At 33.2% G+C, this 14,818-nt stretch overlaps 2 protein-coding genes and 1 long non-coding RNA gene across 5 annotated transcripts; 1 reads left to right on the forward strand and 2 right to left on the reverse strand.

The window, feature by feature from the left end:
- Positions 1 to 164: 164 nt before the first annotated feature.
- On the reverse strand, positions 165 to 6,079 carry LOC143193145 (asparagine--tRNA ligase, cytoplasmic). Of its 2 annotated transcripts, XM_076399133.1 has the most exons (13): positions 4,682 to 6,079; positions 3,936 to 4,627; positions 3,443 to 3,884; positions 2,530 to 2,665; positions 2,283 to 2,473; positions 2,075 to 2,222; positions 1,798 to 2,018; positions 1,553 to 1,743; positions 1,314 to 1,415; positions 1,134 to 1,262; positions 830 to 1,079; positions 553 to 764; positions 165 to 489 (listed from the first exon to the last, which is right to left on the reverse strand). In XM_076399133.1, exons 4-13 carry the CDS (start codon positions 2,546 to 2,548, stop codon positions 306 to 308), a joined length of 1,647 nt encoding a protein of 548 aa, XP_076255248.1. In that variant the 5' UTR covers positions 2,549 to 2,665; positions 3,443 to 3,884; positions 3,936 to 4,627; positions 4,682 to 6,079; the 3' UTR covers positions 165 to 305. The 2 variants fall into 2 exon arrangements, with proteins under 2 accessions (XP_076255248.1, XP_076255249.1); XM_076399134.1 differs by lacking the exons at positions 3,443 to 3,884; positions 3,936 to 4,627; positions 4,682 to 6,079 and having other exon boundaries at positions 2,530 to 2,684.
- LOC143193141 (uncharacterized) lies at positions 5,050 to 9,950 on the reverse strand. 2 transcript variants are annotated; one of them, XM_076399129.1, is made up of 4 exons: positions 9,502 to 9,588; positions 9,326 to 9,444; positions 8,528 to 9,023; positions 5,050 to 8,438 (listed from the first exon to the last, which is right to left on the reverse strand). In XM_076399129.1, exons 2-4 carry the CDS (start codon positions 9,380 to 9,382, stop codon positions 5,755 to 5,757), a joined length of 3,237 nt encoding a protein of 1,078 aa, XP_076255244.1. In that variant the 5' UTR covers positions 9,383 to 9,444; positions 9,502 to 9,588; the 3' UTR covers positions 5,050 to 5,754. The 2 variants fall into 2 exon arrangements, with proteins under 2 accessions (XP_076255244.1, XP_076255243.1); XM_076399128.1 differs by having other exon boundaries at positions 9,326 to 9,950.
- Positions 9,951 to 10,168: 218 nt separating this feature from the next.
- On the forward strand, positions 10,169 to 12,586 carry LOC143193148 (uncharacterized). Its single transcript, XR_013004948.1, has 3 exons — positions 10,169 to 10,290; positions 11,521 to 11,643; positions 12,447 to 12,586. It is a non-coding gene; the product is annotated as an uncharacterized LOC143193148 (long non-coding RNA).
- Positions 12,587 to 14,818: the final 2,232 nt, after the last annotated feature.

A 14,818-nucleotide genomic window follows, 5' to 3' on the forward strand; every position in this document is an offset into this window, starting at 1 on the left:
GTGTAAACCATCCAGATGGAATTGACCATTTTGTCTACTTATTTATAATTTTATCGCCAAATTAATAATACTTTTCTGGACGAGAGATATAAATATTTGTCTGAAATGTACTACAAGATGTTATGAGAGGGTAAAATGATGTTGAGCCGAAATTAAATATAAAATAACCTTTATAATATATTTATATAATATCAATTCATAAATACATTATAAAATATTTAATAATATATGTTTCAAAGCACATGAAATTAAAAAAGCAGTAGCAAAAAGATTATATTGTTTCAAATGGCGATATATGAAGAGAGTTAAGGTTTGCAATGATGCAGATATCTAGGATAGAGACATACTTCTCTAATATGATATCTATTTAGCAACCAACAGATAAATCTCTCCAAGCCTAAGCCGTAACCTCCGTGAGGACAGGTACCATATTTTCTTTGGTCCGTGTACCAGAAATACGGTGTCGGGTCAATCTCTTCTCTTTTATATCTATAATTTTAAATCTTGTTAGAAACTTTCGATTCATAAGACATTTTAAAAATTATTATTTACCCTTCCAATAACTCTTTTTCATCCCAAATCCTCATGGACCCTCCAACAATTTCACCAACAGTGGGCAAGAGTACATCAACGCTTTCAGTCAACCTGACATCTTCAGGACATTTACTCATATAAAATGATTTGATGTTGGAGGGAAATCTGCAAAGCATAATGGGCTTGTTAATTTGATCGGTCATTTTCCTTTCGGGCATCTCTGGAATATCCTGGAAAAGATGAAAGAATATGTTACTATCCATCGAATGTTAAAAAGTCTCAATAGATCTCGTACTTCACCAAACTCATAAAATGATCCATCTTCCTTAGTGATGTTATGTTTCTTCAAATAATCAATGGCATCAGTATAGTTCATTCTCATAAATGGTCTACTTGGAGGCTTAAAATCGGGGTTTAATTCATAAACTATATCAGCATAAGGGGATTTAAGAACTCGATCAACTACGTCACAAATTAAATCTTCTAATCTATCTAAAAGATCGTTGAAGTTTATGAAAGGACACTCTGCTTCAACGTGGGTGTATCTAAAATTAACCCGGATAATCAATTATTTCTAAAGAAGGGTAAAATAATTTTACTCTGCTAAATGACGTCTGGTACGACTTTGTTCCGCTCTAAAACTTTCAGCAATACAATAAACATCACCCATCGAAGGTAAACAAGTCTCCAAATAGAGCTGGGAACTCTGTGTTAAAAATGCCTCCTCTCTAAAATACATAAAAATGTAAAAATATGTTTAATTGTTATGAATTAATTACCCAAAATAATCTAATTTGAATAAGGTGGAACCTCCTTCTACCTGAGTTTGGACAATATGTGGTGGAGTAATTTCACAATATCCTCTGTCTAAATAATGGTCTCTAAAATTTTATTTATTTTATGTTTTTAAATGGTATTTTTATAACACTAAGCTTTAAACAATAATTTAGTTTGTCAGGAAAAACATATGTTTCATGTTATTATTGGACAGATAAAATATTTTAAAAGCACTACTAACCTAAATGCTTGCAAAAGGACGGACCTCATCCTCAGAATTTTTGACGTATTTTCTCCTCTAATCATTATATGCCTGTTTTCAGCTTGTACATCAGGTAAAGCTTGCTCATTAAGAACAGCATCAGCTCCACCAGCTGGAGCTAATCCAATTAATTCCCAATAATCCACAGTAAGTTCATGTCCACCAGGTGCCTGTGATAAAATTTATTACTTTACTATTCAATATTAACTGTTACTGACGCTTACAGTTTTTCCTTCAGGCACAGCCCTTATTGTACCGTATAACACGACAGATGACTCCGTTTGAAGTACTAGAGCATTATATGCTTGGCAGAGTTTATCAGTTAACACACATTGCAGGAAGCCTGTGCCATCCCTCAAGGTAATGAACATGAGGTTCTTCCCTTGTCTACGAATTCTGTGAGCCCAACCGTAAATTTGAACTCTTTTTCCATGGTAATCTTCGGCTAAATATTGAAAAGTATTAGTGAATCTTTGACATAATGCTACTTTAAAAGATTACCTTGAATAATCTTGATTCTTTTAGGTGTCGGCAATAACTTATCTTCTGCCACTATAATTTTTTTGGCTTCTTCTAAATTTTTTGCTCTTTTATCCAGATCTTCTTGCTCCTTTTCGCTGACGTCGGACTGCTTAGAGTTCTCCTTGATCTAATTAAAATAAACATGTATTAATAATACAAACAGTCGATAAACAGCAACCATACACACCCAAATTTTCTGAAATTTCTTAAACTTAGATTTCGAAGCAATTTCATATTTTCCTTCATTACCATCTACATGGATGGTTGGAAATGGTTCCGAACCAGCTACGTGCATCGCTTTTAATATTGTTTTAAAAGGTTTTGTCTCAGACCCGTCTCCAGTATCATCACTTCCATATTTTTCAGAAGTATAAATAGCTATGATATTATGAGAATTAGTTTTTTTAGGAAATGGTTAGTTCGTTATAACTTACCTGATTTTTTTCCAGACATATTCAGGCTTTAACTGTAAAGATGATGCAAGAATATCGAAGTGCTAAACAACACGAAAGTGTAAGACCGCGGTGTGGGAATGCAGGCAGGATGTGAAATACCCGATTTCATACCTCGCTAAAGTAAATACATGATAATATAAACATGAAAGATAATAATAAAATGAACGCATGATGCAACATTTCTTTTCTTATCTATAACACGTCGATTTTTATTACTAAATTTGAATTACATATTCGTAAAAAGTAAATGGAATTTGATCAACAATTATTATAAGAGCGTATAATTGGTTATCTATATGGTCCCGCTATATTTTTATAAATTACAAATGATAATAAATAAAAAAAAGTTTTTAATTCTCCTTCATCAAAGACAATGACAATGTAATATAAAAGTATAACAACTTTTTATAGGAAAGGAACAACTGTCAAATTGTTAGCGAGAACGTGATTGCATGAAAATATATCAAAATTAGTAACGTAACTGTACTGCAACTGTCGAAACTAAATTAATAATTTGTACTACTTACAATTTAGTAAATGCTAGTATTTTAAGCATTTAATTTAAACATTAAAATTTTACAATCAATAACCTGGAAAAATGATATATAATTACATGAAATAAAAAGTAGTAGTTTTAAATAAGATGCCATTTAAATATTTTTGTATTCATCATTTTTTAATACGTGAAGAGAATTAATTATAGCCCTTTCAAGGAAACAGCCCACGCACGTCATAGATAACGTTGAATATACTGCCAAACATAGTTTGTAAAAGTGTAAAATTGATTTTAAACTCGGAGGGGATTTCTCATTTTACTTTTATTAAAAAGAGTCAACATTCTATCTGAAATGTTGGAACATGTAACCGAATCAGTCTGTAAAATTCGACTTACCGTTATGTATATATGTTGGTACTGATCGACACTGTTGTCAAATGTCTAACATACAAAATTCTCCAAAACACCAACAGTTAAATATTATCTATAATTTTAATTCAGGTCGCTTAATAAGAGATGATGACAATGAACCTAGTGATGTTGAAAGGCTTAATAAGGATGTAAACTCGATCAACTATGTCACAAATTAAATCTTCTAATCTATCTAAAAGATCGTTGAAGTTTATGAAAGGACACTCTGCTTCTACGTGGGTGTATCTTAAATTAACCCGGATAATCAATTATCTCTAAAGAAGGGTAAAATAATTTTATTCTGCTAAATGACGTCTGGTACGACTTTGTTCTGCTCTAAAACTTTCAGCAATACAATAAACGTCACCCATCGATGGTAAACAAGTCTCGAATATAGAGCTGGGAACCTCCAGGAGATGCCTCCTCTCTAAAATACATAAAAATGTAAAAGTATGTTTAATTGTTAAAAATAAATTACCTAAAATAATCTAATTTGAATAAGGTCCAGTCTCTTTCTACCTGAGTTTGGACAATATACGGTGGGGTAATTTCACAATATCCCCCGTCTAAATAATGGTCTCTAAATATTTTATCTATTTTTTATTTTATATCTTTAAATGGCATTTTTAAAACACTAGCTTTAAACAATTATTTAGTTTGTCAGTAAAAACATTAAATATATCATGTGTTGGATATATAAATAATTGGATGGATGCGCCTACATCTGACGTCCTCTGATGATGTATATAAGGTTGCATAGCCGATATTAAAGTAGTTTCCTGTAAATTATAATAATCGCTACGGCGCATGCTCGTACTAATGCCATCCGGACAATCCGGATGAAGATCCCGCCATCTTGATGATCTTGAGTGACTCAGTTGAATCCAATGTTTTAATTGTCCAAACACCTTCACCAAATCGATTCTACACGGTTCTAACACATGTTATTATTGGACAGATAAAATATTTTAAAAGCATTACTAACTTAAATGCTTGCAAAAGGACGGACCTCATCCTCAGAATTTTTGACGTATTTTCTCCTCTAATCATTATATGTTTGTTTTCAGCTTGTACATCAGGTAGAGCTTGCTCATTAAGAACAGCTCCACCAGCTGGAGCTAATCCAATTAATTCCCAATAATTCACAGTAAGTTCATGTCCACCAGGTGCCTGTGATAAAATTTATTACTTTAATAATCAATATTAACTGTTACTGACGCTTACAGTTTTTCCTGTTTTCCTTTTCAGGGACAGCCTTTACTGTATCGTATAACACGACAGATGATTCTGTTTGAAGTACTAGAGCAGGAAGCCTGTACCATGCCTTAAGGTAATGAAGATAAGGTTCTTCCCTTGTCTACGAATTCTGTGAGCCCAACCATAAATTTGAACTCTTTTCCACGGTAATCTTTGGCTAAATATTGATAAGTATTAGTGAATCTTTGAACCCGACAGACTTCGTCCTGTCAAAAAGATTTGTAATGTGGCAGTTTTTGTGCCTACGTATTTTAAAAAATTCTCCTGAACAGAACCATCACCCTGGTGATAGGGCGTTGTGGATAAAAAATAATTAAATAAAACATATATAAGGATTTAAAAGTAAGTAATCGCTTTATTGTTAATCATGTGAATCATAATTATTATTATCATTGTAGTGCTTTGTGGTATACGATGTTTTTTGTTTGATTACCTGGCGCATAGATAAACAAATCTGATGGTTTTCCACGGGAACAGGCAACATACAATTGACCATGTGAGAAACATGGGTTTTCTAAATTAATACCACAAACACTTAATGATTGCCCCTGGGACTTGTTTATAGTCATAGCAAAAGCAAGCCGCACTGGAAACTGTAGTCGTTTAAACTCAAATGGCACATCAGTCGGAATCATTGGGATGCGCGGTATGAGAACATCTTCTCCTTAATACTTCCCTTTGAGTATAGTTGCTTCTATCACATTGTTTAGTAATTTTTTTATCGCTAACCGTGTATCGTTGCAAAGACGCGGTTGGTTGATATTTCGCAACATTATAACCACCGATTCAACCTTTAATTGAAGATTGTGAGGTGGCAATCCTGGCAAATCCAGCGAGTTTAAAAATTCCGGTGGATAGTTGACTACATCATCTTGATTAGTAGCCGAATCAACTGATTTATATATCCTCAATTCGCCTGTAATTTGTTCTTGAATTTTGAAATTTAATTCATTTACATCTATGTTTTTTGCAGCCAGTATAGCTCGTTCGCTCAACCAATCATGGTTTCTGTAATTTTGAGAAACATCTGGAAACACCTTCTAAATAAGTTCATCTTTTGATCGAGTTAACTGACAAAAACTTTGAGGAAAGTTAATGCAGCCAGTCAACATGTCTATAGGAAATTTGCCATTACCAATGTCAATGAGTTGTTTAGAGAATATGTTTCCAGATTGGTCATTTTGCAACTCGACATGCATACTCTTGCTTAAATGAAGTACTTTGACATGTTTCCACAAATTGGAGGACTTTAGACATGCATTGAGTTCATCAGCTGGCGTTGATCGTGGAATCACTGGCAATGTTTGACGAAAATCTCCTGCTAATAAAATCATTGCACCACCAAATCGATTATTGCTACGTAGATCTTTTAAGGTTCTGTCTAAAGCCTCCAAAGATTTTTTATGTGCCATCGTGCATTCATCCCAAACAATCAATTTACATTGCTGCAAAACCTTTGCCATTGCAGAGTTCTTCGAAACGTTGCAGGTTGGAGTTTCATTGCTTTGCATATTTAATGGCAATTTTAGTGCTGAATGGGCTGTTCGACCACCTTCAAGCAAAGTTGCTGCGATTCCCGACGAAGCGAGTGCAAGTGCAATTTTATTTTGTGAGCGAATTGTTGCTAATATTAATGAAATCAAAAAAGTTTTTCCTGTACCACCAGGTGCATCTAAGAAGTAAATCCCTCCAGTTTCATCATTTGTTACTTTCATAAGAGTTTCAAATACATACTTCTGTTGTTCAATTAACAGTGGAAGATTTGTTTGAATTAATTCTTTCAAAGCGTTGAGATCATACAGTCTTTCTCGATGCAACTCTTGGTTAAAAGCGTCATGCATTGGACGATTTGGCGCGGTCAGGCCTAATTGAATTAATAGTTTGTTTGACATTATCAAGCACATGTCCTCAATTGAAATCAATGCTTCATTGTAAATTTCTTCACTGATTTGTATATTTGGATTTCCCATTCTATTCCGTATTTGATACAAAATATCATCACACATATAATCTTTGTACTTCATCCACAAATCAATTGGGTTTGATGGGAAGCATGTAGATATGATTATAGAAAACAATGTTCGTATTTGATGAGCGTGTGATGATATTACAGCATCATTGAGAGTTTGATCCCAATGAGCGTCATTTTCAAGCAATTGCAAACGTTGACAGGCTTCTCTGTAGGATCCACACAATTCACCATCAACAGTTCGTAACTGTTGGAATGATGTTGGGCCACGTACATTGACTAATAGCAGTCGTAAATAAAAACATTCATCATTGCTTGGATGTACTGAATAAATGCGGCCAATCGCATCGGTGGAATATACATCTGTATATCCTGGAACTGGTTTTCCTTGTTTCCGTCGTATAAATTTCCTTGAGGATTGATTCCAGGTATAATATTTTGGCATTTCAGAATATAGCAATGTTTGTGCGAAATCATCGTTTTGGCATGTCTCAAAAAAATGGTTAATGTAGTAGATGGTGGCTGAGCAGCTCTTTGTACTGCGTTCTGTGCTGTAAAATACACTCTTTGTCCATTTTCTAAATGCTAACTTTCTAACAGCTAAGTGAACAACAGAAGGGTGTCTCTCATGAATAGGAAAAGAAAATATTCGCCAAACTGCTTCATTACTACTGACATAGCGGCCCATTTGGTATTGGGTAACTTCATCATTACAATTCTCTGCACCAATTCCAATCACAGCCATATCACTCCCTTTGGTTACATATTTGCAAATGTATTTAATCGATTTCACTGAATGGCAAGATTCAACGTTGATGTGTGCTTTGATTGTCTTTGATAAAATTGGTGAATATGGAACAATCCAACGATTATCTATTTCAATATCTTGTTGATTTAATTTGACAATTGTTGATTTTCCATTGTCTGCTGTCGATCTACGACGATACAATGGATAACCGTCATTACCAGTAATTGTTTCCGATATTAATGTCCGTGGATATCGATTTGAACATTTACCATCCATCATACACGGTGAATTTTGATTAAGAGTTCCACAGGGACCATGTATCATGTTTTTGATAACTACCTCATGCAATCCAGGATCTACTTGTACATTAGGAATTTCAGCTGATATCACTGCATCAACTTCATTTGGCCTTATCTTTTCAACCAACCAAATCAAAATGTGTGCATGTGGCAATCCTCGTTTCTGCCACTCCACAGAATACATCCAGCAGCGTGTCTCACCAAACACATTATGTTTTACGATGAAATTCATTAAAGATTTCAACTTTTGTCTAAAGACTCTGGCTGTAATATCATGACGATCAATGGGTGATTGCCCAGGGAATAACTCCTGCTTAATTTCTATCCATTGCGGATTACATGTAAATGTGATGAACAAATCTGCTGTACCATAATGACGAACATACGACATGGCATCTTGAGCATATTCGTGCATATGCCGAGGGCTTCCGATGTATGTTGCTGGAAGAATAGTCATCCGACCGACATTCTGTGCATTTCCATCAGTATTAATCGCATCTCGAAGGTGAATATACTCTTCAGATCGGAGTTTGGTTTGATTCAACCTGATGAATGTTAATCTCTCCGTTTCAATTTTAACATACATGTCAACAACATATTTGTGATATAATCGCCGACATTTCAATATGTGATTATCTTCATTTTCCCGAATCATTAGGCGGTATGAATAATAGTTCATTGAACTGACTTTTTTGTTGGTTTCAGAACCTGTAAACAGATTTTGTTTTAATAACATTCAAATACATAATATAGTGACTGAGATATTATCGCCATAGCTACACTAATATTTCAGTTACCTGTAATGGGATTTATCATTTTTATTGATAAATCGTAGCCATCTTCACCTTGCCAAAATATAATGGGATATTGCAGTGCATCATATGAGCGGTGTGTTTCCTTTATACGTTGTAATTGATCATTCCGACGACGTAAAACAATATCACGGGATTCCAAATTTTCTCCAACTACAACGATAGCAACTTCATCAATAGTTGGTGCATTAAAACGTCTTGTATGTTGACCTGCAGGTGTTTTATCAGCTCTGATTACAATTTTGTGATTATCGGATGGCATCAGATCCAGGGCAGTTTTAAACAATATAATCAATTGATTGTGTTGATGAAATAAAGTTTGTAATTGTTCTACAATAGACCTCTTTACTAAATTGTTATGTGCACAACGCAGATCAATTTCTTGTGGTGAATTGCCCATAAAATAAATTTGCAGGAATTTGTTGTCGCTATCTGACACTGGCAACAGTGAACCTGCTCTGTGATATATTTGCCCTTGCATCTGTAAATAAAAAAAATATTATAGTGTGGTATAAATTAATGGATTGTCAGTGATCAAACTTAAATAATATTTGATCTTAAAAAGTATATATTTAGTTTTAACTAATATCTATCAAATATAAAATATAATAAAAGTGTCACTGAAACTGAATCACCATATAATATGATGACTAAGTGATATATTTCGTAATGATTAAGAAATTGAAGATTAGAAGAATTGAAGAAATTGAAGACACATCTTAACTTTGGTGACAGAAAATTTTGTTCGCTAAAATAATTATGAGTAACTGCTATAATACATACCTTGAAAGTTGGCATAAAATTTTCCCGAACTGCATTTGTTGCCCCAAATGAAGTCATTTGAAAGCAATTGTTATATTGTTGGATATGTGTAAAAAAGTGTATAGAATCTGTTCCTATTCCTGAAACCAATGAGTACAATGGTTCTGGTGGTGGATCCAATGTGGTATCAATTTCACTTTAACATTTGCGCAACACAATCCATTGGCTTCGTTTTTGTATTTTAATGCCTTACAGTGTGAGCAAACCCAGTTCATAGAACCAATAACAACACATTGGTAGTTACTGTAGTCAATTGACACATCGTAACTGAAAGCAGCTCGATTCAAACTTGCGCGATTATTAGTTGAATGTCGCGCTCGCGCTTCACGCGTTTGTGATATCCGAATTCTTTCACGTTCATTTCCGTCGTCACGTTCTTGTGCAGTACGATTAGATCGGTAATTAGCTTGGTTTATAGCATTTCTGGTTCTTCTACCTAAATTGCTTCGTCTTATAGGAGGCATATCAAATATAAATTATTTTTTCACTAATCACGAACTAAACAAACACTAACTAACTAAACATTCTGCACAAAACACGATATACGAATTTGTTTCGTGTATCAGTTGACAATTCATCTGTCATCTGTCAAAAGTCATCTGTAACAGACAACTTTTTTTTTAAATTTGATATGACTTGAACTCAAATCCTTTTAAGCCGTACGAATTGTTTTATTTATTTAAAATTTGGATATTAAAAATAATAAAACACTGTTGGTAACGCGATTTTTGTTTGACTGATGTAATGACGTGGAAACTGATGCATTTTATCTCGCGTGCCGAAACTAATACAAAAGAAACGCGAGTTTCGGAACGCGACATTAAACTCCTCCAACTATGTATTCTGTGCTCCAACGCACACACGCACATTGTTTTGATAGATATGATCTTTGACGTTAGGAACACACCTACATTGCTTAGACAACCGTGAGTGCTTGTAATTTAATATGAACTTTATACCATAGCAATAAAGCTCAAATTGACTACGTTTTAGTTACAAATCATTTGTATGTGAAAAAGAAAAGGGCTATTTTTAGGGTTTTTCCAGCAATAATTCTAATTTTTCTCGCCGTAAAAACCATCCTTGAACTTCAACGAACATTTTAAAAAAAGATTTGGCCAAATTGGTCCAGGCGTTGTTGAGTTATGCGCTTACCAACACATTTTGCGATTCATTTTTATATATAAGATTAGTGATAACAGTTAGAAGTTACAAACCGGCAAGCGTTATAAACCAAAACTCTAAGTTAATGTGGCAACATGCTACGTGCTTACGTCATTTTCATTAAGAATTTTCTTTTTCAATAAGAATATAATAAGCAGCGAATTTTCTAGGCTGATTACATGTTCCAACATGTTTGTCAGCATTGTATCTATTTTCAACTAGAATCAAATGGGAAGGAAAATATTGTCTGATTTTAATGCTGCCCTGATGTATATGGCTCTCCCCTCTGGAGCTAAAACCTATGCCTTTTAGCCATTGGGTCTGACGTAATAAATTTCCGTGGTCTTTTGTAGCTTTGATCAAAATATCGAACAAAAAGGGGTGAAGATTTGATGCAGATCCAGTACAATCTAAAGAGAAGCTCGAGTAGTCGATGGTGGCACGTCTGAACTGAACGATAATCCAAAATACCCCTCAATGATATTCCAGATTAACATCTTGAGGATGCCAAATCTTTCTTATCGTATACTGGACGTCATTGTAGGCACCCTGCACATTTCTAACATCTGGAAAAATATTTTTGGGTATTTTCCACGTTGCAATTATAAGATGTTAAATTCGACATGCCTCAAGATCCCTATAAATATCTAAGAACGAATAGAGGAAGTAGAAAAACTATCCTTCGTTCGAATCAACAAATTGAAAATCGTTAATTATTGGTAGCATATAACATAATAACACAATAACTATTAATAGCAACTCATTTAGCATTATAATTATACATTAATTGACTAAATGTAACGCCACAAAACATTTCGATTTTCATTATTTCTACTTTTATCTGCAATATAAATATTAATGGTTTCCCCGATCAAATATATCCTGATTTCGCGGAAATTATTTAAAGTTGTAGAATCTCTGAAATATTTAGTAACTATACTAACATTTACAAATACTAATATTTCGATATACTAATACACCGAGGCCTTCAGATTCTTTCACAGAGGAAAATAAGAGATTCGCAACAAGACATGAGGAAAGACCCCGCTATCATGTCAATACCGAAATGCTGCAACTCTTGGACGAAACTGAACTAGGACATAGACTCCAGAGAAGTATTTTGTTAGAATTAATTTTTAACACTTTAATGAATTTAATATATAATTTATGAGAGTTTTTTCATAACATTAAGTTGATCAATTATATATTATTCTAAGAATATCACTTAATACATATTAGATATTTTTAAAAACAAATTTGTCATAAACATATTTTTATAGATTAGCGTTATCTAACTATCTTATCGTTAACCGAATGCCAGAGGTAGAATATATTGCTTATAAAGCATTTCATAATACTTATAGCAACTAAAATTATAATCAACCATATTTAAAAATAACAATTAACAATCCTAGAGTTAGTTAGATTATCCTTTTAAATTACTACTTAATGTAAATTCGACATTAAGTTTATGGACTATGAACTCGCTCTATGGTAGAAATTCAACCACAGTGTTTTAAATTAATCATGTTTCTCTCATATTGAAATAAAAAGACTACTTTAAAAATGATATCTTATAAAAACTTGTTTTCATAGTTGAACATTAATTAAAAATATTTTTAACAAAAAAAAATTGAACCTACTTCGAAAAATAAATAAGGGGCTCACTAAAAACTAATCAAACTTAGATTTTTAACACGAAAGAAAAGCGTTTAAAAACAAAATATGTGCATAGTAACAGAATTATATCCATATGTTTTTTAGGTAGCCCTAACCCTCAAAAGATGCGTGTATAAATTTGACAGCTGTCGGATCATTAGTTTGTGAATTATAGTATTTTGAGTGAAACAACTTTTGTTATTGTAAAAAAATGGATAAAAAGGAATTTCGCGTGTTGATAAAATATTGTTTTTTGAAGGGACAGTTGAAGCAAAAACTTGGGTTGATGCCGAGTTTCCGGAAACGTGTATTGAGCTTCGAATTGCTTCCTGCATTCACCGTATTCTCCAGGTCTGGCCCCCAGCCACTATTTCCTCTTCTCCGATCTCAAAAGAACGCTCGCTGGGAAGACATTTTCGTCGAATGAAGAGGTAATCGCCGAAACTGAGGCCTATTTTGAAGCAAAGGACAAATCGTACTACAAAAATGGTATCAAAAAGTTGGAGGGTCGCTGTAATCGTCGCAAATGTATGTTGAATAAAAAAAACTAATTTGGGCAAAAAAATGTGTTTTACTATGATAGGCCAGGGACTTTTCAATTGACCTGTTACAACTAGTTTTGATAAAACCAAACTAATAGGCAGGTGTAGATTTTTTTTTAGAAAATATGAAATCTAAAATAACTAGTCCGAATAAAACCAGATGTCATCTGAGATGATGACCACACGTTTGTGGTTCGGTGAGATTCTAGAACCATCAAATCATAATGCCACATAGAGTTTTAATTCTTAGTAGTCATTACCATGTTGAATCAAATTCATTTCAAAGAAGTTATTTAAAGGTTAATAACGTGGATATCTTTTTCATTAGGCTAATACAGTCAAATATGCGTCCATTGTTACTCTAAAAACTAAGTTTTGCATTTAGACAATAATAAAGTAATTGAAACACTCTACAGCTAACACATATACATACAATTTTATTTTCTAAATAATTATTTTAATTTCAAGATTTCGAGATTGTTTATTTAATATGAGTCAAAGTAATATTTATAGAATTTTTTACGTGATGGGAATATATTCCTGGGATATTTATGATATTGTGTAAACGATAAATTCTTAATTATCATTGAATTCGCCAAAAGATCAGTAATTAAAATAAAATATGCGAACTGATATATTGATTTTATTTTATAAACTAATTGTTAGAACTGTTTTTTTTAGAACTGATTTGGTGAAGGTAGTGGCAATGGAAACAGAGTTGATCTGTATTTATAATTTACAAACAACTCGGTTAAACCATAGAAACATGAACAACACAGAATGAAATCAAGATGGCATCTGGCCCGAGTTCATACAATTTGATATTTCAAAGTAACTACTCATAGTAACATTTATATATGCAACCATGAGGCTGTAAGCGTACAGGCGCCTCCGCCCAATTATTTATATGTCCAATATAATGCAAAATTGTATACCGCCCGAATGCATCCCACGCGTCGGATCTAAACAAATCATAAATTATGCCTATAACTAATTGCTACATTAGTATAACGTCGTCCCGAAAACAGAGGCTATTAATAGCGTAACCTAGAGAGGGCGACGCGGCTTCATCAGTCGGATGGATCGGGTATCGTTCCTTACAATTTTTTTTGTTATAACATAAATGGTGTTCAATAACTATTTTTCACTTTCCATCTACACTAAGATTCAATTGCCTTGATATATTAACTTGTTTTTCGTTAACTATTCCTCAAAGCATTTATAATGAGAACAAAAGCTTGGTAATCTTGCAAGCAGCCGAATTTCGAAAATGCTTATAAATCACTTAATAAGTCTTTGATCTAACACTATCCAAAACTGACATTTCTGGATATATATCTGGTATACTAGATATGCTGGTAATTCCTTTCTGGTGTTTTCGCTAAATAAAATACGTTGTTTACTGTGCATACCTAAAATTTAGTTATTGACCCTATCATTTTATACATTTTGCCCATCTCATAGGCAATTTATGGATGACATTCGAAAGGGTCAGTTTCTTCTGTGCCCTAATTCATTCATTAAAATATGACTCATAGCTGTGAAAAGTTAGTAGTCAGACAGAGCTAGGTTTGGATAGTTCAAAAGTTGAGATAAAGCCTGCCATCTATTGAAATGATTTTAACACTTCCTTGTATGGTTTTGATGTACGAAACAGAGTATTGCCTTGTCAAGCTGCAAAATCACTTTATGTCGTTGAGAATATTATGAACGTTTTTCGATCAATGCATAATAAAATTCATAAGGTTCATAATATAGGACACCTCTAACAGACACAGAGCATGGTCTTACGAAACAATTTCATATTTTTCAACTTTGATAGAATTACGCGTTACATCATTGTACTACTTGAGATATATTATCAGTTTTATCGTTTCCTTTTTTTAAATATATAAATAGCTGATCAGATTAGAAAGGCGTAAATATTCAAAGCGTTTTTGTCAGTGAAAACTTACCAGATTTTGATATTTTTAGAACTTAATACTCTCTTAAAATACTGCAAAGCTTTTTAGTAATAAATAGCTTAATTATGCGACACTTTCTATGCTCATTTTAAGCTACTATTTTGTTTTATAAGACAATTATTATG

Source organism: Rhynchophorus ferrugineus, unplaced genomic scaffold (assembly GCF_030347505.1).
Source record: "Rhynchophorus ferrugineus isolate W39M unplaced genomic scaffold, kcgeb_rfMv2 rfM3, whole genome shotgun sequence".
Classification (NCBI taxonomy): Eukaryota; Metazoa; Arthropoda; class Insecta; order Coleoptera; family Curculionidae; genus Rhynchophorus; species Rhynchophorus ferrugineus.